This window comes from Salvelinus fontinalis, chromosome 36 (genome assembly GCF_029448725.1).
Source record: "Salvelinus fontinalis isolate EN_2023a chromosome 36, ASM2944872v1, whole genome shotgun sequence".
Lineage (NCBI taxonomy): Eukaryota > Metazoa > Chordata > Actinopteri > Salmoniformes > Salmonidae > Salvelinus > Salvelinus fontinalis.
Window position 1 is genome coordinate 16,473,039 of NC_074700.1, and position 22,616 is coordinate 16,495,654.

At 46.0% G+C, this 22,616-nt stretch overlaps 1 protein-coding gene across 1 annotated transcript in view; it reads right to left on the bottom strand.

Moving 5' to 3' along the window:
- LOC129835301 (uncharacterized) overlaps positions 1–7,159 on the bottom strand; it is an 83,936-nt gene extending 76,777 nt beyond the window's left edge. The window contains exons 1-2 of the mRNA XM_055900891.1: positions 6,802–7,159; positions 6,278–6,628 (exon numbers count right to left, since the gene is read on the bottom strand). Of these exons, the coding sequence (XP_055756866.1) occupies positions 6,278–6,628; positions 6,802–7,153 (703 nt within the window). The 5' untranslated portion in view covers positions 7,154–7,159. The remainder of the gene's footprint in view (positions 1–6,277; positions 6,629–6,801) is intronic.
- Between the last annotated feature and the right edge of the window lie 15,457 nt (positions 7,160–22,616).

The following is a 22,616-nucleotide window of genomic DNA, read 5'->3' on the forward strand; positions in this document are numbered from 1 at the left end:
TAAACATTATATTAAGTGGCATTGTTTAAAGTGGCTAGTGATACATTTTTACATCATTTCCATCAATTCCCATTATTAAAGGGGCTGGAGTTGAGTCAGTATGTTGGCAGCGGCCGCTAAATGTTAGTGGTGGCTGTTTAACAGTCTGATGGCCTTGAGATAGAAGCTGTTTTTCAGTCTCTCTGTCCCTGCTTTGATGCACCCGTACTGACCTCGCCTTCTGTTTGATAGCGGGGTGAACAGGCAGTGGCTCGGGTGGTTGTTGTCCTTGATGATCTTTATGGCCTTCAAGGGATATCGGGTTGTGTAGGTGTCCTGGAGGTCAGGTAGTTTGCCCCCGGTGATGCGTTGTGCAGACCTCACTACCCTCTGGAGAGCCTTACGGTTGTGGGCAGAGCAGTTGCCGTACCAGGCGGTGATACAGCCCGACAGGATGCTCTCGATTGTGCATCTGTAGAAGTTTGTGAGTGCTTTTGGTGACAAGCCAAATTTCTTCAGCCTCCTGAGGTTGTGGGTGGGTGGATGGACCAATTGAGTTTGTCCGTGATGTGTACACCGAGGAACTTAAAACTTTCCACCTTCTCCACTACTGTCCCGTCGATGTGGATAGGGGAGTGCTCCCTCTGCTGTTTCCTGAAGTCCATAATCATCTCCTTTGTTTTGTTGACATTGAGTGCGAGGTTATTTTCCTGACACCACACTCCGAGGGCCCTCACCTCCTCCCTGTAGGCCGTCTCGTCGTTGTTGGTAATCAAGCCTACCACTGTAGTGTCGTCCGCAAATTTGATGATTGAGTTGGAGGCGTGCATGGCAGTGTTGAGGATCAGCGGGGTGGAGATGTTGTTACCTACCCTCACCACCTGGGGGCGGCCAGTCAGGTAGTCCAGGACCCAGTTGCACAGGGCGGGGTTGAGACCTAGGGTCTCGAGCTTGATGACGAGTTTGGAGGGTACTATGGTGTTAAATGCTGAGCTGTAGTTGATGAACAGCATTCTCACATAGGTATTCCTCTTGTCCAGATGGTTTAGGGCAGTGTGCAGTGTGGTTGCGATGGCGTCGTCTGTGGACCTATTGGGTCGGTAAGCAAATTGCCGTGGGTCTAGGGTGTCGGGTAGGGTGGAGGTAGGGTCTCTCAAAGCACTTCATGATGACGGAAGTGAGTGCTACGGGGCGGTAGTCGTTTAGCTCAGTTACCTTAGCTTTCTTGGGAACAGGAACAATGGTGGCCCTCTTGAAGCATGTGGGAACAGCAGACTGGGATAAGGATTGATTGAATATGTCCTTAACCTGTTGGGGATGGGGGCGCTGTTTAGACTACTTATGCTAATGTGGCTAATTTTTTAAACGGCTTCCCACAAAATCCTTGATCGTACAATATGCATATTATTATTATTATTGGATAGAAAACAGTCTATAGTTTCTATAGGAGTTGAAATTTTGTCTCTAAGTGGAACAGAGCCCATTCTACAGCAATTTCCCTGACATGGAGTCAGATTTGAGAAATGTTGGCCACTGTTCTGGAGTCAGTTAAAAGGGCACTGTCGTTGCTATGACTATACGGACACTTCTTACGTCTTCCCCTGGATGCCTTTACGTGATGACGATTCCAACGGGGTCGATAGCACGTTCACAGGCCCTACAAATGAAAAAACCCTGAAGCTAGTCATTCTTTGGGAGCTGCGTCATGAGCAAAGTGGACACCGGCGCGCACCTGTTCCAAGCGTTAGTTTAGCCTGTTATATTTCTCCGGTCATCTTTTCACTCGTTATAGGAGTTAAAAACATCATAAGGTAGTTAATTTAAAGCGTTTTATAGCAATTTATATCCGTTTAGTGCGATTTTGGGACATTTATTTTTGCAACGATGTGAAAAGTTGGGCACGCTTTTCAGTTCATCCCGAACGCAGTTGACTTTTCCACATGGCAAGAGGACAGCTTTCCACCAAAAGACGATTTCTCCCAAGAAAGGATCCTTTGCCCAAGATACTGATGGAAGAACAGCTCAAGGTAGGACATTTTTATTATGATAAATCGTGTTTCTGTCGAAACATTTTAGTGGCTTAGGACGCCATGTTTTTTGACGTAGCTTCGCTTGGCGCAAACTGTATTGAAAAGTAAGGATAAATTAAAAAATGTAATAACGCAATTGTATTAAGAATTAAATTGTCTATCAATCCCTGTCCACCCTATATTTTTTAGTCACGTTTATGAGTATTTATGTATAAGAGTAGATCACTGTCTAAGTGGCGCAAGGACAAATTCTGACCAGCTGAGTTACATTTCACATTGTCTAACCATGATTTTGGTGGCTAAATATAAACATTTTCGATCAAACTCTATATGGATTGTGTAATATGATGTTACAGGAGTGTCATCTGAAGAATTCTGAGAAGGTTAGTGAAAAAATTAATATATTTTTGGCGATGTTGACGTTATCGCCCACTTTGGCTAGAATCAATGCTGGGCTGCTATGTGCTATGTGCTATGCTAATATAACGATTTATTGTGTTTTCGCTGTAAGACACTTAGAAAATCTGAAATATTGTCTGTATTCACAGGATCTGTGTCTTTCGATTCGTGTATGCTGTGTATTTTTACGAAATGTTTGATGATTAGTAGTTAGGTAAACACGTTGCTCATTGTAATTATTCTAGTCCATTTGTGATGGTGGGTGCAATTGTAAACTATGCCATATACCTGAAATATGCACTTTTTTCTAACAAAACCTATCCCATACCATAAATATGTTATCAGACTGTCATCTAATGAGTTTTTTTGTTGGTTAGGGGCTATAAATATCTTAGTTTAGCCGAATTGGTGATGGCTACTGGTGTTGGTGGACAAATAAAAGATGGTGGATTATGCTAATGTGTTTTTAGGTAATAGATGTACATCTTTACATATTGTGTCTTCCCTGTAAAACATTTTAAAAATCGGAAATGTTGACTGGATTCACAAGATCTGTGTCTTTCATTAGCTGTATTGGACTTTAATGTGTGAAAGTTAAATATTTAAAAAAAATATTTTTTTTGAATTTCGCGGCACTGGTTTTTCAGTGGGGGGGGGGGGGGGTGCCGCTAGCGCCACGCTGATCCTAGACAGGTTAAACACATCAGCGAGCTGGTCTGCGCATGCTCTGAGGACGCGGCTGGGAATGCCGTCTGGGCCTGCAACCTTGCGAGGGTTAACACGTTTAAATGTTTTACTCACCTCGGCTGCAGTGAAGGAGAGCCCGCAGGTTTTGGTAGCGGGCCGTGTCAGTCTCACTGTATTGTCCTCAAAGCTAGCAAAAAAGTTATTTAGTCTGTCTGGGAGCAAGACATCCTGGTCCGTGACGGGGCTGGTTTTCTTTTTGTAATCCGTGATTGACTGTAGACCCTGCCACATACCTCTTGTGTCTGAGCTGTTGAATTGCGACTCCACTTTGTCTCTATACTGGCACTTAGCTTGTTTGATTGCCTTGCGGAGGGAATAGCTACACTGTTTGTATTCGGTCATGTTTCCGGTCACCTTGCCCTGGATAAAAGCAGTGGCCAGTTTCACGCGAATGCTGCCATCAATCCACGGTTTCTGGTTTGGGAATATTTTAATCGTTGCTGTGGGTACGACATCGTCAATGCACTTTCTAATGAACTCGCTCACCGAATCAGCGTATTTGTCAATGTTGTTGTTGGACGCAATGCAGAACATATCCCAATCCATGTGATCGAAGCAGTCTTGAAGCGTGGAATCAGATTGGTCGGACCAGCGTTGAACAGACCTGAGCGCGGGAGCTTGCTGTTTTAGTTTCTGTTTGTAGGCTGTAAGCAACAAAATGGAGTCGTGGTCAACTTTTCCGAAAGGAGGGTGGGGGAGGGCCTTATATGCGTCGCGGAAGTTAGTATAACAATGGTCCAAGATTTTACCAGCCCTGTTAGCACAATCGATATGCTGATAGAATTTAGGGAGTTTTGTTTTCAGATTAGCCTTGTTAAAATCCCCAGCTACGATGAATGCAGCCTCAGGGTGTGTGGTTTCCAGTTTACATAAAGTCAGATAAAGTTCGTTCAGGGCCATCGATGTGTCTGCTTGGGGGGGAATATATACGGCTGTGATTATAATCGAAGAGAATTCCCTTGGTAGATAATGTGGTCGATATTTGATTGTGAGGAATTCTAAATCAGGTGAACAGAATGACTTGAGTTCCTGTATGTTGTTATGATCACACCACGTCTCGTTAATCATAAGGCATACACCCCCGCCCCTCTTCTTACCAGAAAGATGTTTGTTTCTGTCGGTGCGTGAAGAAACCAGCTGGCTGTACCGACTCCGTTAGCGTCTCTCGAGTGAGCCATGTTTCCGTGAAGCAAAGAACGTTACAATCTCTGATGTCTATCTGGAATGTTACCCTTGCTCGGATTTCATCAACCTTGTTGTCAAGAGACTGGACATTGGCGAGTAGTATGCTAGGGAGTGGAGCGCGATGGGCCCGTCTCCGAAGCCTGACCAGAAGACCGCTTCGTTTGCCCCTTTTACGGCGACGTTGTTTAGGGTCACCGGCTGGGATCAGATCCATTGTATTGGGTGGAAGGCAAAACACAGGATCCGCTTCGGGAGAGTCATATTCTGGTTGTAAAGATGGTGAGTTGACGTTGCTCTTATATTCAGTAGTTCCTCCTGACTATGTGATGAAACCTAAGATTACCTGGGGTACCAGTGTAAGAAATAACACATAAAAAAATAAAATACTGCATGAGTGCATGAGTGGGTTGATTTAGCATGGTGACAGTAGGTTGTCTCTGCAGAAACCCTCTGGATAAACATTCATACAAACATACTGTATATACAGAACACAAGAGAAGGAATAATTCTATTTTAGTCCGTATCAGTTGTTCAAATAGATATTTATTCATTCAAAAAGAAGGTGCATTCTGTACACAGGGATTTTAGGAGGTCAGTTCAATCAATTAACACATACAGCATAATGATGGATGATGATGATCAATTGAATTAGAAGTCGCAGGCTAATATTTTTCAAATGCACCACGAGCAACAAAGCAATCTCAATGAATCATCATTTACAATGCATAGCAATGATGCAGTATCTCCTACTACTCCAAAACCCATCTCTAGTCTATTGACACTGGTCTTATCTTTATCTATTTCCTGGTGATGTAGATGATGATGAAGATGATCAGACAGCAGAGGAGAATTCCAGTTCTTATGATGGAGAGAAGGACCAGGATTCTCATCTGTGGATCAACACCACAATCTGAAATAATAAAATTGCTCTTTAAATGCCATAGACTTGTAATGAACACGATAGGAGAGAGAGCTGTTTTCAAGCGCAGAGCGCAGCAGGTGTTTATTGGAAGGAACCATGGGAGGAGGCAGGTACCTGGGTCCAGGGGCAGGCTGAAGGTCATACACGGTTGGTACAAAATGGCAACAGTACAGACAGGGAATAGGCAAAAACTATCATACACGGGAGGAGCGCAGGACGAGAAAAACCAGCGCTCCGAAAGAAGTTTGTCTCCAAACAAACAATACCTCACAGTGATGGGGTGCAAGGAACTGAACTAAATAGTGTGAGATGATGACATGCAGGTGTGTGAACAGGTGATTAGAATTCCGGTGATTGGGATCTGGAGAGTGAGCTGGAAAGTGGGCTGCGTTCCGGGATCTAAGTGTTTGGGAGTGTGAGTTACAAGACTGACCAGGTCAAAGCTATGATCTCGTATTGATGTAATTTGTTAAATCCACTTCAATCAGTGTAGATGAAGGGGAGCAGACAGATTAAAGAAGGATTCTTGAAACAATTGACACATGGATTGTGTGATTCAGAGTGTGAGCGGGCAAGACAAAATATTTAAGTGCCGAATGGGATATGGTAGTAGATGCCAGGCGCACCGGTTTGTGTCAAGAACTGCAATGCTGCAGGGTTTTTCACGCTCAACAGTTTCCTGTGTGTATCAACAATGGTCCACCACCCAAAGGACATCAAGCAAACTTGAGACATCTCTGGGAGGCATTGGAGTCAAGATGGGCCAGCATCCCTGTGGAACGCATTCAACACCTTGTATAGTCCATGCACCGACTAATTGAGGCTGTTCTGAGGGCAAAAGGGGGAGGGGAGTAGGGGTGAAATTTAGGAAGATGTTCCTAATGTTTGGTATACTCAGTGTATACTGAATCCCTCCACTATGTTGCTACGGTCAGTAGTCGATACCGCAAATCAATAATTAACCGAAATGTTTGTGTTTTTAATAATAGCATATACATTAGGAAATGTAGTCTACCTTCAACATCCAGCTTGGTCCCGTTCCCAAACAGCATCTCCCCACATGAGGCCACAGCGCAGTAGTAAGTCCCAGCATCAGAGAGGCTGAGGTTCCTCTTGGGGAGGTTGTAGACACAGCTCTGTGTAGGAGACCCTGCCTCAGGGCTCTTCTCACACTGATCACTACTGTCTCCATGGGTGTAAATTATTCCTGGACGGGATTCTCCTGAGCCATGTCTGAACCAATAGACCCTGTGTTCACCTGCACAGGTCTCAGTGTGTATTATACAGTTCAGAGTCACAGAGTCTCCTGGCTGGATTGACTCAAACACAGGCTGCTGAAGTATAGTCATAGTTCTGCAATCTGATCCTGACAAGAAGGCCAAAAAAAACAATTTAATCTCTCCAGAAAACCCTGTGGCAAGTGTTGTAACTCAACATTTATTCAATAAAGATCTCATCTGAGAATACATCATATTTACACTGTATATCTGTATTTTCTGATTTACAAAAAGTAAATAATAATAATAACTTTCTCTTTACCTTTTATGATGAGAATGACTCCTTTTCCGAATTCCAAATTGTTTCCATAAGAACTTCCACAGTAGTATGTGCCTGAATCAGAGAGTTCCACATCTGCGATCATTAGATTATTTTTCCCTTGGCCACCTTCCACTGAGAAGCGAGGGTTATTCTTAAACTCCTGGTAAAATGTTGCATTCTTGTCCAACTTATAGATGGTCGAGATGAGCTGAGGAATATTTTCAAAAGTTTGCTTGTACCAAGAGAACATTACTCCCACGTCGCCTCTGTTGAAGCAGACAAAAACCACTGTGTCTCCAACGTTGGCTGACATGAGACCATTCTTCTGACTGATGGATGAGGACTCAGTCATAACTACCCCATGAACTAGAGAACAAGAAAATATGTTAGCTGTTACATACCTCAATTACAACTTTGGATTGTCATAGTGTCCGTAGAACAATAATGGGATACTTTATGTCTCCAAATCAAGAAATATAAAATGTATAAGATTGACTTACCCATCTCTACGAGAAGTGGAAATATCAGACACAGTGCGATCATCTTTAAAGTTGTCAGCTCTTCACAACTTGGGTCTTGAGTGGAAAGAGTCTACCCATGTAGACAACACTTCAACAATGGAGTTACAGGTGATTGGTCGAACTGGACCACGTCATTTTTGTTGATGCCTCATTCAGGCATGACTGTGGTCTTTACGTGTATCTTTTACAGTTCAGAGTCCCAGAATTGTTCTACAGGTAGAATCTCATAGTTTAGGTTCGTACAAATTGAGCACACATTTTTGAAGCACGATTTCCCTCAATCTTTATCACTGCAGCTACTTTGTTGTCTAAGAGACTCAAATGTGTGACCTGTTTTGAACGTGCATGCTATGACACTGTCATCACTAGTGCTTCTATCAGTCACTTTACCTCACTAAAGACATCTATGAAGACAATATGACAAACACAGCTTATACAATACAGTATTTTTATTCTAGTGATCTCTCATTCAGTATTTACACTCAGTAGAACAGATGGATAGAATGCCCTCCTATGATATTGTTATTGAGTAGGTCCATGGTTCTCGTGGCCTAAAATCACACTGATTGAGAATACTGTACTGATCTCTATGTCAAATTACCTAATACATAGCTCATTGTGTTTTTTCACACATTTCAGTTGACTTGGTATTGCTAAGCTGCCTCCTTAAAATAGTTAGTTTGCTGTTGCTAAAATGGTCAGCTTGAAGGGTAAGTAGTTGTCACGGTTCATGAATCCACTGCCTCACTCTCTCTTTTCTCTCTCTCTCTCTCTCTCTCTCTCTCCTGTGTTTGTGTGGGCGTGGTTCCCAATCTTGGCCTGATTGTCTGCGCCAGCTGGAATTAATTATCTTCCCCTTTATATGTTCTGTAACCTGTGTTTCTTGTTGTCAGATCGTTGTTTCTTCCCTGAGGTTGTGTCGTGTGTCAGTGCTCATTCTCTCTCAGCCCTTGTGGGGATTATCTGCTGTGCTCCTTCCTACCCAGCCGGACTCACTCCCTTGGATTTCTCAGCACGCTATCATCAGAGGATGTGCCCTAGGCCCTGGGTTGGATTCTGTCTGAGTATATTCTGTCTGTCCTGTGGATACTGTAAACTATTTTCATTAAACCATCGTTGCTTGCATCTTGCATCCGCCTCTGCATTGTGACAGAACGATCTGACCCTATCATGGATGCAGCGAGTTCAACGAGTCTGACCGAATTCATTTCCCGCAGTATCACGAGAATGGACCAACAAGAGGAGAACATCTCCAGCACAGGTCGGGCAGTACAAGCCATGGCGACGCAGGTATCCCAGCTGACCCAACAATTACAACATCTGAAGGGTCTCGCTGCGCCACCTACACCGGCAGTTCCACACGCCCCGCCAGAGCTGGATTCTCAGCTAGAGCCACGACTACCGACACCAGAGGGTTATTCAGGTGATCCGGACTATTGTAGAGCTTTTCTTACGAGATGTTCCATGCATTTCTCATTGCAGCCACGGACCTTCAACCGTGAACAGTCTAAGGTAGCATTCGTACTCACACTGCTATCAGGCAAAGCAGCTCTTTGGGGAACGGCGGTGTGGGCGAACCAGGACCCATGCTGCACCTCTTTCCAGACACTCTCCGAGGAGATGAGAAGGGTCTTCGATCGGGCCGTGGCGGGTAGGGAGGCGGCCAGACTACTCGCTGACCTTCGCCAAGGAGACCGTTCAGTATCGGAATACTCCATCCAATTCCGCACTCTGGCCGCAGAGTGTCAGTGGAACGAGGAGGCGCAGTGGGACATGTTCCTGCATGGGCTGGGGGACCGGATCCAGAAGGAGATCTATGTTCTGGACCTTCCCAGGAGTTTAAATGGACTAGTGGAACTAGCCTTGAGGGTCGATGCTCGTCTGAGTCGTATTGGCCACCGAGCATGCCCTAACAGACCGTATAACGACACGGAGGGCTGGCATACCAGCGGCGGGAACACGGTCAGTTCAGCCTCCGCTCACGAACCCATGCAGCTGGGGAGAGCTCGCCTCTCCCGGGAGGAGAGGGAGAGGCGGAGATCACAAGGACTCTGTCTCTACTGTGGTAGAGCGGGCCACTTTATCCACTCCTGCCCGGTAAAAGATCAGGCCCGGTAGTAAGTATGAGGCTACTATCGGGTGGTGTCACCACAGAGAAGACCTCATCATCTACTCTCCTCCCGGTAAGACTAAGATGGGCCACCCACACGCACGACACCCAAGCTTTACTGGACTCAGGAGCAGAGGGTAATTTCATGGACTTCAAGCTCGCTCACAAGCTCCAGATTCCTATCACCTCACTCACGCACAAGATATCCGTCAACGCTCTCAATGGTCAAGAACTCCCCAACATATCTCACACCACTGAACCTATCACACTCATCACTTCTGGCAATCACACTGAGACACTATCATTTCTACTCATGGACTCACCCCTTGCACCATTAGTTCTCGGCCACCCTTGGCTCACCCAACACAACCCCAGAGTTGACTGGGGTCATAACTCTATATCCATGTGGAGTAACAAGTGTCTTGAGTCCTGTTTAGTGTCTGCTTGTTCATCTGTGTCTGATTCTGTGTTTCTAGAGGAGGCAGTGGATTTGTCTAACGTGCCCGTTGAATACCTCAACCTGAAGGAGGTGTTCAGTAAGTCCCGTGCTGCTTCTCTTCCTCCGCATCGTCCCTATGACTGTGCAATAGAATTATTGCCAGGTGAGTCTCCGCCTAAAGGCAAGTTATATTCACTCTCTGTTCCTGAGAGGGAGGCTATGGAGAGATACATCTCTGATTCTCTGGCATCTGGATTCATTCGTCCTTCCTCTTCTCCAGCGGGGGCGGGGTTCTTCTTTGTGGGGAAGAAGGACGGATCTCTGCGTCCTTGCATTGATTACCGTGGGTTGAAAAACATCACAGTGAAGAATACCTATCCCTTACAGTTGATGTCCTCAGCCTTTGAAAGGTTACAGGGAGCATCCGTGTTCACTAAGTTGGATTTACGTAATGCATATCATTTGGTTCGCATAAGGAGGGGGGACGAATGGAAGACCGAGTTTAACACCCCCAGAGGGCACTTTGAATATTTGGTCATGCCTTTTGGGCTATCCAACTCCCCAGCGGTTTTCCAGGCACTCGTCAATGACGTGCTGAGAGATATGATTGATCAGTTCATATATGTTTACCTGGATGACATACTGATTTTTTTCTTCTTCTCTCCAGGAACACGTTCAGCACGTCAGACGAGTGCTCCAGAGGTTGTTGGAGAATGGACTTTTTGTCAAGGCGGAGAAATGCATTTTTCATGCACAATCCGTTCCATTCCTAGGTTACATCGTCTCGACTGAAGGTATTCGCATGGATCCTGACAAGATTAAGGCTGTGGTGGAGTGGCCAAGCCCAGATTCCCGTAAGGCCCTACAGAGGTTTCTGGGATTCGCCAATTTCTACCGGCGTTTTGTTCGCAACTTTAGCCAGATAGTCGCTTCCCTTACCGCCTTAACCTCCCCCAGAGTGACGTTCAGGTGGACCGATACAGCCGAGGCTGCATTCGTCAAACTCAAGAGCCGCTTTGTTTCGGCCCCCATCCTCATAGCTCCCGATCCCTCGCGTCAGTTCGTGGTGGAGGTGGACGCTTCAGAGGTGGGGGTAGGTGCGGTACTTTCCCAACGTGCCGCATCTGACAACAAGATGCACCCTTGCGCGTTCCTTTCCCATCGGTTATCACCTGCGGAACGCAACTACGACATTGGCAACAGAGAGTTGTTGGCAGTAAAGTTAGCATTGGAGGAGTGGCGCCATTGGTTAGAGGGTTCGGGGGTACCTTTTATAGTTTGGACCGATCACAAGAATTTGGAATATATCAGAACAGCCAAGAGACTCAACTCCAGGCAGGCGCGGTGGGCACTCTTTTTCGGACGTTTTGACTTCTCTCTCTCGTATCGCCCGGGTTCCAAGAATGTCAAACCCGATTCCCTTTCTCGTATTTTTGACCATTCCGAACGCCCATCCACTCCCGAGTGCATCCTACCCAGGACCCTAGTGGTCTCCACACTTATATGGGAGGTTGAATCGAGGGTCAGAACGGCCTTAGAAGGGGTAACGCCTCCGCCCGGTTGTCCGCCTAATCGGTTGTTTGTGCCGGAGGGGTGTCGGTCCGATGTTATTCGGTGGGGGCATTGCTCCAACGTAGCGTGTCATCCAGGAGTCAGCCGTACTAGCTTTTTAGTGAAGCAACGCTTTTGGTGGCCGCTGATGGCTCGTGACATTCACAGTTTTGTCTTGGCTTGCTCGGTTTGTGCCACTGGGAAGAGTTCTAATCGACCCCCAGATGGGTTACTCCAACCGCTGTCGGTCCCTTCGAGACCCTGGTCCCACATCGCGCTAGATTTTGTTACCGGTCTCCCGCCCTCCCAGGGCAAGACGGTTGTTTTGACTGTGGTGGACCGGTTCTCGAAGGCGGCTCATTTTATTCCCTTGCCTAAATTACCATCTGCCAAGGAAACAGCGGTAACGGTCGTGGATCATGTCTTTCGCTTACATGGCCTGCCGATGGACGTAGTTTCTGACCGTGGGCCCCAATTTGTGTCCAAGTTTTGGCAGGAGTTTTGTAGGTTACTGGGAGCAAGTGTCAGTCTTTCTTCAGGGTTTCATCCCCAGAGCAACGGTCAAACGGAGAGGGCCAACCAAGATTTGGAGAGAGTGTTGCGATGTTTGGTTTCTAAGAACCCCTCTTCCTGGAGTCAACAACTCTCTATGGTTGAGTACACTCACAATTCGTTGCCAGTGGCAGCCACGGGTCTCTCTCCATTTGAGTGTAGTTTAGGTTACCAGCCACCTATCTTTCCCAGTACAGAGTCCGAGGTCACTGTTCCCTCCGCTCACGCTTTCATCCAGAGGTGCCGTCACGTATGGAGCAGAGCCCGTGAGACTCTCCTCCGGGTGGGGGCGCGCACCAAGGCTAAGGCCGATCGCCACCGGTCGAAGCCTCCGGTATACGTTGTTGGACAAAGAGTGTGGCTTTCCACGAAGAACATTCCACTCCGATCCGTTTCTAACAAGCTTGCCCCCAAATTTATCGGGCCGTTCAGGGTCACCAGGATCATTAGTCCGGTGGCGGTCCGGCTCAAGCTTCCTCCGGCGTATAGGAGAATTCATCCTACCTTCCATGTGTCCAAGATAAAACCGGTGTTTCAGGCACGCATTAACCCGCCGGTCCCGGTTCCCCCGCCGCCACGACTTGTTGATGGGGAGACCACCTTTTCTGTCAATCGGATTTTGAACTCGAGAAGGAGGGGACGCGGATTCCAGTACCTGGTAGACTGGGAGAGTTACGGTCCGGAGGAGAGAAGTTGGGTACCCGCTAGGGACATTCTGGATCACTCCCTTATCGATGATTTCAATCGACAGGTAAATTTGTCTGGGAACGCCAAGAGGCGTTCCTAGGGGGGGGTATTGTCACGGTTCATGAATCCACTGCCTCACTCTCTCTTTTCTCTCTCTCTCTCTTTCTCTCTTCTCTCTCTCTCTCTCTCTCTCTCTCTCTCTCTCTCTCTCTCTCTCCTGTGTTTGTGTGGGCGTGGTTCCCAATCTTGGCCTGATTGTCTGCGCCAGCTGGAATTAATTATCTTCCCCTTTATATGTTCTGTAACCTGTGTTTCTTGTTGTCAGATCGTTGTTTCTTCCCTGAGGTTGTGTCGTGTGTCAGTGCTCATTCTCTCTCAGCCCTTGTGGGGATTATCTGCTGTGCTCCTTCCTACCCAGCCGGACTCACTCCCTTGGATTTCTCAGCACGCTATCATCAGAGGATGTGCCCTAGGCCCTGGGTTGGATTCTGTCTGAGTATATTCTGTCTGTCCTGTGGATACTGTAAACTATTTTCATTAAACCATCGTTGCTTGCATCTTGCATCCGCCTCTGCATTGTGACAGTAGTATAGCCTACAGTATGAGAGAACTGAGAGTTCTGAGACATCCGGCTAAAAACCACAGAAAGAGAAAAAGAGAGAGAGAGATAGAGGGAGAGTAAAGAGCAGAGACAGAGCGAAATAAGGATATTGCCTGCAATAGGCCAGCAGGCCCTAACAAAGCGTAGATACATCCTCATCTTGTGTTCATCACAGACCACAAAGTACCTGGAAAGAAGTTGCTGTGTGTGTGATGGGGTGTTAGTGGCATGAGAACAGAAAACACTTTTCAACACTACAACTTCAAGAGGGCCCAAATAAATACATTAAAATTGCTTTGTCTTGATTATTGTTGAACACTTTATTAATCTTATCACAAGCAAGTCAATGTCAAATGGCAGAGAAGCAATGCATTTGTAACGGCTGTCTCTCTCCTCATCCTCGGACGAGGTGAGGAGAGAAGGATCTTCAGACCAAAACGCAGCTTGAGGGAAATAAGCCATCTTTATTATAACAACGATAAAGATGGCAACACGAAACGAAACAAAACACTTTAACAAGCTTACAAAATAACAAAACGACGTTGACGCAACCTGAACATAAACTTACATAACTAAACATAAACTTACGTACAGGAAACAGACGACATCGAAACGAAACAAACAAACGCTACAGTCCTATGTGGTACGAACATACATACAGACACAGGAGACAATCACCCACAAACAAACAGTGAGAATGCCCTACCTAAATATGACTCTTAATTAGAGGCAAACGCAAACCACCTGCCTCTAATCAAGAGCCATACCAGGCAAACCAAAACCAACATAGAAACAGATAACATAGAATGCCCACCCAACCTCACGTCCTGACCAACTAACACACAAAAACTAACATAAATAGGTCAGGAACGTGACAGTACCCCCCCCACAAGGTGCGAACTCCGGACGCACCAGCACAAAGTCTAGGGGAGGGTCTGGGTGGGCATCTAACCACGGTGGTGGCTCAGGCTCCGGGCGCGGTTCCCACCCCACCATAATCCATCCTAACTTCCTCCCTCCAAGAATGTCCACCCTCTTTTTTCCCCCACACAATTCTCTTAATAATATACCTAATAAGGATAACACCGGGACAGAGAGATAAATCAAGATAGAGGGATAGATAAGAATATAGAGGTAGATGAAGATAGAGAGGGAGATCAGGATAGAGGGGCAACTCCGGACTGAAAGGCAGCTCCGGACAGAGAGACAGCTCTGGACTGATGGGCAGTTCTGGGTATCTAGCCTTTTCAGGCTGAAGGGCAGCTCATGGCTGACTGACGACTCTCGACGCTCATGGCAGGCTGACGGCTCTCGACGCTCATGGCAGGCTGACGGCTCTCGACGCTCATGGCAGGCTGACGGCTCTCGACGCTCATGGCAGGCTGACGGCTCTCGACGCTCATGGCAGGCTGACGGCTCTCGACGCTCATGGCAGGCTGACGGCTCTGGCTGCTCATGGCAGGCTGACGGCTCTGGCTGCTCATGGCGCTCTGACGGCTCTGGCTGCTCATGGCGCTCTGACGGCTCTGGCTGCTCATGGCGCTCTGACGGCTCTGGCTGCTCATGGCGCTCTGACGGCTCTGGCTGCTCATGGCTCGCTGGCGGCTCTGGCAGATCCTGTCTGGTTGGCGGCTCTGGCAGATCCTGTCTGGTTGGCGGCTCTGGCAGATCCTGTCTGGTTGGCGGCTCTGGCAGATCCTGTCTGGTTGGCGGCTCTGGCAGATCCTGTCTGGCTGACGGCTCTGTAGGCTCATGGCAGACGGGCGGCTTTGCAGGCTCATGGCAGACGGGCGGCTTCGCAGGCTCCTGGCAGACGGATGGCTCAGATGGCGCTGGGGAGACGGATGGCTCAGATGGCGCTGGGGAGACGGATGGCTCAGATGGCGCTGGGGAGACGGATGGCTCAGATGGCGCTGGGGAGACGGATGGCTCAGATGGCGCTGGGGAGACGGATGGCTCTGGCCGGATACGGTACACTGTAGACCTGGTGCGTGGTGCCGGAACTGGAGGCACCGTGCTAATGACAAGCACCTTCCTACTAGTGCGGGGAGCAGGGACAGGGCACACTGTATTCTCAAAGCCTACTCTATCCCTGATGCGTGGTACCGGCACTGGTGACGCCGGGCTGAGGACAAGCACATCAGGATTAGTAGGGGGAGAAGATACAGTTTGTACAGGGCTCTGGAGACGCACTGGTAGCTTAGTGCGTGGGCCCGGAACTGGAGGCACCGGGCTAGATACACGCACTACAGGGAGAGTGCGTGGAGGAGGAACAGGGCTCAGGATACGCACTGGTAGCCTAGTGCGTAGTGTAGACACTGTAGGTACTAGGCTGGGGCGGGGAGGTGGTGCCGGAAATACCGGACCGTGGAGGCGTACTGGCACTCTTGAGCATTGAGCTTGCCCAACCTTACCTGGTTGAATACTCCCGGTTGCCCGACCAGTGCGGGGAGGTGGAATAACCCGCACCGGCCTATGTAGGCGAACCGGGGAAACCATGCGTAAGGCAGGTGCCATGTATGCCGGCCCGAGGAGACGCACTGGAGACCAGACGCGTTGAGCCGGCCTCATGACACCTGGCTCAATACTCAATCTAGCCCTACCAGTGCGGGGAGGTGGAATAACCCGCACTGGGCTATGCACTCGTACAGGAGACACCGTGCGCTCTACTGCGTAACACGGCGCCTGCCCGTACTCCCGCTCTCCACGGTAAGCCTGGGAAGTGGGCGCAGGTCTCCTACCTGCCCTTGGCCCACTATCTCCTAGCCCCCCCCCAAGAAATTTTTGGGAATTACTTACGGGCTTTTTTGGCTTCCGTGCCAGACGCGTTCCCTCATAGCTCCGGTTCCTCTCTCCGGTAGCCTCCGCTCTCCCCAGTGCCTCCAGCTGTTCCCATGGGAGGCGATCTCTACCAGCTAGGATCTCCTCCCATGTGTAGACACCTTTTCCATCCAAAACATCGTCCCATGTCCATTGCTCCTTTCTCTCCTGTCCCTTACTCCGTTTCGTTTTCCCTTGCCGCTTGGTCTTAGCGTGGTGGGTGATTCTGTAACGGCTGTCTCTCTCCTCATCCTCGGACGAGGTGAGGAGAGAAGGATCTTCAGACCAAAACGCAGCTTGAGGGAAATAAGCCATCTTTATTATAACAACGATAAAGATGGCAACACGAAACGAAACAAAACACTTTAACAAGCTTACAAAATAACAAAACGACGTTGACGCAACCTGAACATAAACTTACATAACTAAACATAAACTTACGTACAGGAAACAGACGACATCGAAACGAAACGAAACAAACAAACGCTACAGTCCTATGTGGTACGAACATACATACAGACACAGGAGACAATCACCCACAAACAAACAGTGAGAATGCCCTACCTAAATATGACTCTTAATTAGAGGCAAACGCAAACCACCTGCCTCTAATCAAGAGCCATACCAGGCAAACCAAAACCAACATAGAAACAGATAACATAGAATGCCCACCCAACCTCACGTCCTGACCAACTAACACACAAAAACTAACATAAATAGGTCAGGAACGTGACAGCATTTAATTATTAGTAGCTACAGTTACAATAACAAAGCTAATACAGGTAATGAAGAGCTCATTCATTTTAATGGACATCTGTTTTATTGTTCTGCTGTCTGATCCCAGAGTACACCTTCTCTTCCATGTTGCTTCTCTGTCTTCTAGACCTCTTTTCCTTGTTACTCAGATTCAGAGCTACCTGTGGAGGCTCCTCAAATGATGAAGGGGAGGACCATCCTCCTCAGTAAATTTCATGAATATAAAAAAGTTGAATCATTAAAAAGTTATACTTTTTTGATAACACTATTCTAAATATAATCACGTCACCAAATAATTGATTAAAACATACTATTTTGCAATGAAGGTCTACCGTAGCCTCAACAGCACTCTGTAGGGTAGCAACATGGTGTAGACGTAGGACAGCTAGTTTCCGTCCTCCTCTGGGTACATTGACTTCAATTCAAAACCTAGGAGGCTCATGGTTCTCACCCTCTTCCATAGACTTAAACAGCAATTATGACAACTTCCATAGGACGTCCTCCAACCTATCAGAGCTCTTGCAGCATAAACTGACATGTTGTCCACCCAATGAAAGGATCAGAGATTGATTCTGGTACTGGAAGCGTAAGCTACAGCTAGCTAGCACTGCATTGCATAAATGTGCTGAGTAGTTGACTGAAAGAGAGAGAAAGACAATAGTTTAACCTGTTGGGGATGGGGGCGCTGTTTAGACTATTTATGCTAATTGGCTAATTGGGTAATTTTTTTCCTTGATCGTACAATATGCATATTATTATTATTATTGGATAGAAAACAGTCTATAGTTTCTATAGGAGTTGAAATTTTGTCTCTAAGTGGAACAGAGCCCATTCTACAGCAATTTCCCTGACATGGAGTCAGATTTGAGAAATGTTGGCCACTTTTCTGAAGTCAGTTAAAAGGGCACTGTCGTTGCTATGACTATACGGACACTTCTTACGTCTTCCCCTGGATGCCTTTACGTGATGACGATTCCAACGGGGTCGATTGCACGTTCACAGGCCCTACAAATGAAAAAAACCTTTAGCTAGCAAGTCTTTTCTTGCTGCGTAACGCGCGTGGAAGACACCGACCCTCTCCTGTTCCAAGCGTTAGTTTAGCCTGTTATATTTCTCCGGTCATCTTTTCACTCGTTATAGGAGTTACAAACATCATAAAGTAGTTAATTTCAAAGCGTTTTATAGCAATTTATATCCGTTTAGTGCGATTTTGGGACATTTATTTTTGCAACGATGTGAAAAGTTGGGCACGCTTTTCAGTTCATCCCGAACGCAGTTGACATTTCCACATGGCAAGAGGACAGCTTTCCACCAAAAGACGATTTCTCCCAAGAAAGGATCCTTTGCCCAAGATACTGATGGAAGAACAGCTCAAGGTAGGACATTTTTATTATGATAAATCGTGTTTCTGTCGAAACATTTTAGTGGCTTAGGACGCCATGTTTTTTGACGTAGCTTCGCTTGGCGCAAACTGTATTGAAAAGTAAGGATAAATTAAAAAATGTAATAACGCAATTGTATTAAGAATTAAATTGTCTATCAATCCCTGTCCACCCTATATTTTTTAGTCACGTTTATGAGTATTTATGTATAAGAGTAGATCACTGTCTAAGTGGCGCAAGGACATTTTCTGACCAGCTGAGCTACATTTCACATTGTCTAACCATGATTTTGGTGGCTAAATATAAACATTTTCGATCAAACTGTATATGCATGTTGTAATGTGATGTTACAGGAGTGTCATCGGAAGAATTCTGAGAAGGTTAGTGAAAAAATTAATATCTTTTGGCGATGTTGACTTTTATCGCTCACTTTGGCTAGAATCAATGCTGGGCTGCTAATTGCTATGTGCTAAGCTAATATAACGATTTATTGTGTTTTCGCTGTAAGACACTTAGAAAATCTGAAATATTGTCTGTATTCACAGGATCTGTGTCTTTCGATTCGTGTATGCTGTGTATTTTTACGAAATGTTTGATGATTAGTAGTTAGGTAAACACGTTGCTCATTGTAATTATTCTAGTCCATTTGTGATGGTGGGTGCAATTGTAAACTATGCCATCTACCTGAAATATGCACTTTTTTCTAACAAAACCTATCCCATACCATAAATATGTTATCAGACTGTCATCTAATGAGTTTTTTTGTTGGTTAGGGGCTATAAATATCTTAGTTTAGCCGAATTGGTGATGGCTACTGGTGTTGGTGGACAAATAAAAGATGGTGGATTATGCTAATGTGTTTTTAGGTAATAGATGTACATCTTTACATATTGTGTCTTCCCTGTAAAACATTTTAAAAATCGGAAATGTTGACTGGATTCACAAGATCTGTGTCTTTCATTAGCTGTATTGGACTTTAATGTGTGAAAGTTAAATATTTAAAAAAAATATTTTTTTTGAATTTCGCGGCACTGGTTTTTCAGTGGGGGGGGGGGGGGGGTGCCGCTAGCGCCACGCTGATCCTAGACAGGTTAACAGTTTTGAGCAAATACATTTCTAGCAAAATGAAGGAGAAGCAAGAGAGAGTTGGAAAGAGATGTTGTCCTTTTTTCACTTTCACTTACTTATCTAGCAAATGCAACTAGCTAGTTTAGCCCACTGAAACACCCTGCTCAAACAGAGGGATGCTATGTTAGCTAGCTGGCTATGACTATCCAACACAACACTGGAACTCTTCCAAGTCAAGGTAAGTCCAAGTCAGGCCCTACACCCAAACAAGGGCACTGCGTTCATCCACCTCTGGCCTGCTCGCCTCCCTACCTCTGAGGAAGTACAGTTCCCGCTCAGCCCAGTCAAAACTGTTCGCTGCTCTGGCACCCCAATGGTGGAACAAACTCCCTCACGACGCCAGGTCAGCGGAGTCAATCACCACCTTCCTGGAGACACCTGAAACCCCACCTCTTTAAGGAATACCTAGGATAGGATAAAGTAATCCTTCTAACCCCCCCCCCCTTAAAAGAGTAGATGCACTATTGTAAAGTGGTTGTTCCACTGGATATCATAAGGTGAATGCACCAATTTGTAAGTCGCTCTGGATAAGAGCGTCTGCTAAATGACTTAAATGTAATGTAAATGTAAGCTTTTGATTTTCCTAATTCATTGCCAAGTGTAAGTGCTAAACTGCTAACTGACTGCCCACTGTAATGTTACTGCATGATTGTAGCAGGTTTACTAACACTTTAGTTAAATTAGCTATGTTGACTATGACGTTACTTTAGCTAATATGCTGACAACGATGTAGGCTGTGTGTAGCGGTTATGATATGGTTTGGCTTTGAACGTTTTTTTCATCTGGTCACATACAGATGATGTGTTGTGTATTGAAGTCCACAAGCAAAGGGATGATGTGAGAGGATGGGGAGATCAAGAAGAAATACAACTAGGCTGTTATGAAAGTGAACTGGGTTTTTGAGTGATCAGGGGTGTATTCATTACATTCTGTTGAAAAACATTTCTTAAACGGAAGCGAATGGATCAAAAAGGTGTTAAACATACGTGGATTTGCTCAATAGAGACTCTTGTTTGCAACTGTTGTACTAATGATTAAGTATATATCAGCTGATGCAGGTAATATGTGTGGAAGGAGGAATTGAATGTGCCGATATGTGGCACTGTCTGTCACCTCAACTGTTTCTCTCAACCCGTGTGCACCTACGTTGTAAACTTTAATTCATAGGCTTGTGTAGCAACCTCATTTTTTAACTTTTATTTAACTAGGCAAGTCAGTTAAGAAAAAAATATTATTTACAATGATAACCTACCCAGCCAAACCCTCCCCTGACACGGACCACTGTGTGCCTCCCTATGAGACTCCCGATCGTGATAAAGACCAAACCAGGTTCTGTAGTGACACCTCTAGCATTGTGATGCAGTGTCTTAGACCACTGCGCCACTCGGGAGCAGCTAAGGGAAAATTCAAGTAACATGTAGTCGCATTAACGTATTGTTGTTACATTGAACTGGGTGAATGGAATATGCTGGAGCAAAGTCATGTTTCTGGACCCTGAAACTGACAGAAATGTAAATTATCCCACAGATTTTCTAGAATATCACGGTTGCAAGTGTTCTAACATATGAATTGTTAAATTAAAACCAGTTTTGATGAAGATAATATCTCATATTTACACCGTATATCTCTAAATTCAGATTTAACTTTCTAATTTTTCTTTCTTCAATTTCATGGTATCCAATTAGTAGTTACAGTCTTGTCTCATCGCTGCAACTCCCGTTCGGACTCGGAAGAGGCAAAGGTCGAGAGTCGTGCATCCTACGAAACACAACCCAACCAAGCCGCACCGCTTCTCGACACAATGCCCACTTAACCCGGAAGCCAGCTGCACCAATGTGTCGGAGGAAACACTGTACACCTGGTGACCGCGTCAGCATGCACTGCGCCCGGCCCACCATAGTAGTCGCTAGTATGCGATGGGACAAGAACATCCCTGCCGGACAAACACTCCCCTAACCCGGACAAAACTGGGCCACTTGTGTGCTGCCCCATGGGTCTCCCGTTCGTGCCCGGCTGCGACGGAGCCTGGACTCAAACCCAGAATCTCTAGTGGCACAGCTAGCACTGCGATGTAGTGCCTTACATCACCATGCCACTTGGGAGAACCACGATTTAACTTTATCTTTACCTTTCACTATTATAATGGCTCCTTCTCCAAACTCCATGTTATTGCTATCAGAGCTCCCACAGTAGTATGTGCCTGAATCTGACAGCTGCATGTCTGAGATCCTTAGGTCATTATTTCATTGCCCATTTTCCACTGAGAAGCGAGGGTTATCCTGAAACTCACTTTAGAATGTTGCGTTCCTTTCAAACGTTAAGACAGTTGAGAAGAGCTGAAGTTTATCTCCCAAGGTTTTCAGGTACCAAGAGAACAATACAGCCATGTTGCTGGGCTCCCGAGTGGCGCGGGGGTCCAAGGCACTGCATCTCAGTACTATATGGGTCTCTACTGACACCCTGGTTCAAATCCGGGCTGTTTCACAACTGGCTGTGATTGGGAGTCCTATAGGGTGGTGGACAATTGGCTCAGCGTCATCCGGTGTAGGCCATCATCGTAAATAAGAATTTGTTCTTTACTGACCTGCCTAGTTAACCTGTCTAGGATCAGCGTGGCGCTAGCGGCACACCCCCCCCCCCCCCACTGAAAAACCAGTGCCGCGAAATTCAAAAAAAATATTTTTTTAAAATATTTAACTTTCACACATTAAAGTCCAATACAGCTAATGAAAGACACAGATCTTATGAATCCAGTCAACATTTCCGATTTTTAAAATGTTTTACAGGGAAGACACAATATGTAAAGATGTACATCTATTACCTAAAAACACATTAGCATATTCCACCATCTTTTATTTGTCCACCAACACCAGTAGCCATCACCAATTCGGCTAAACTAAGATATTTATAGCCCCTAACCAACAAAAAAACTCATTAGATGACAGTCTGATAACATATTTATGGTATGGGATAGGTTTTGTTAGAAAAAAGTGCATATTTCAGGTAGACTTCATAGTTTACAATTGCACCCACCATCACAAATGGACTAGAATAATTACAATGAGCAACGTGTTTACCTAACTACTAATCATCAAACATTTCGTAAAAATACACAGCATACACGAATCGAAAGACACAGATCCTGTGAATACAGACAATATTTCAGATTTTCTAAGTGTCTTACAGCGAAAACACAATAAATCGTTATATTAGCTTAGCACATAGCAATTAGCAGCCCAGCATTGATTCTAGCCAAAGTGAGCGATAA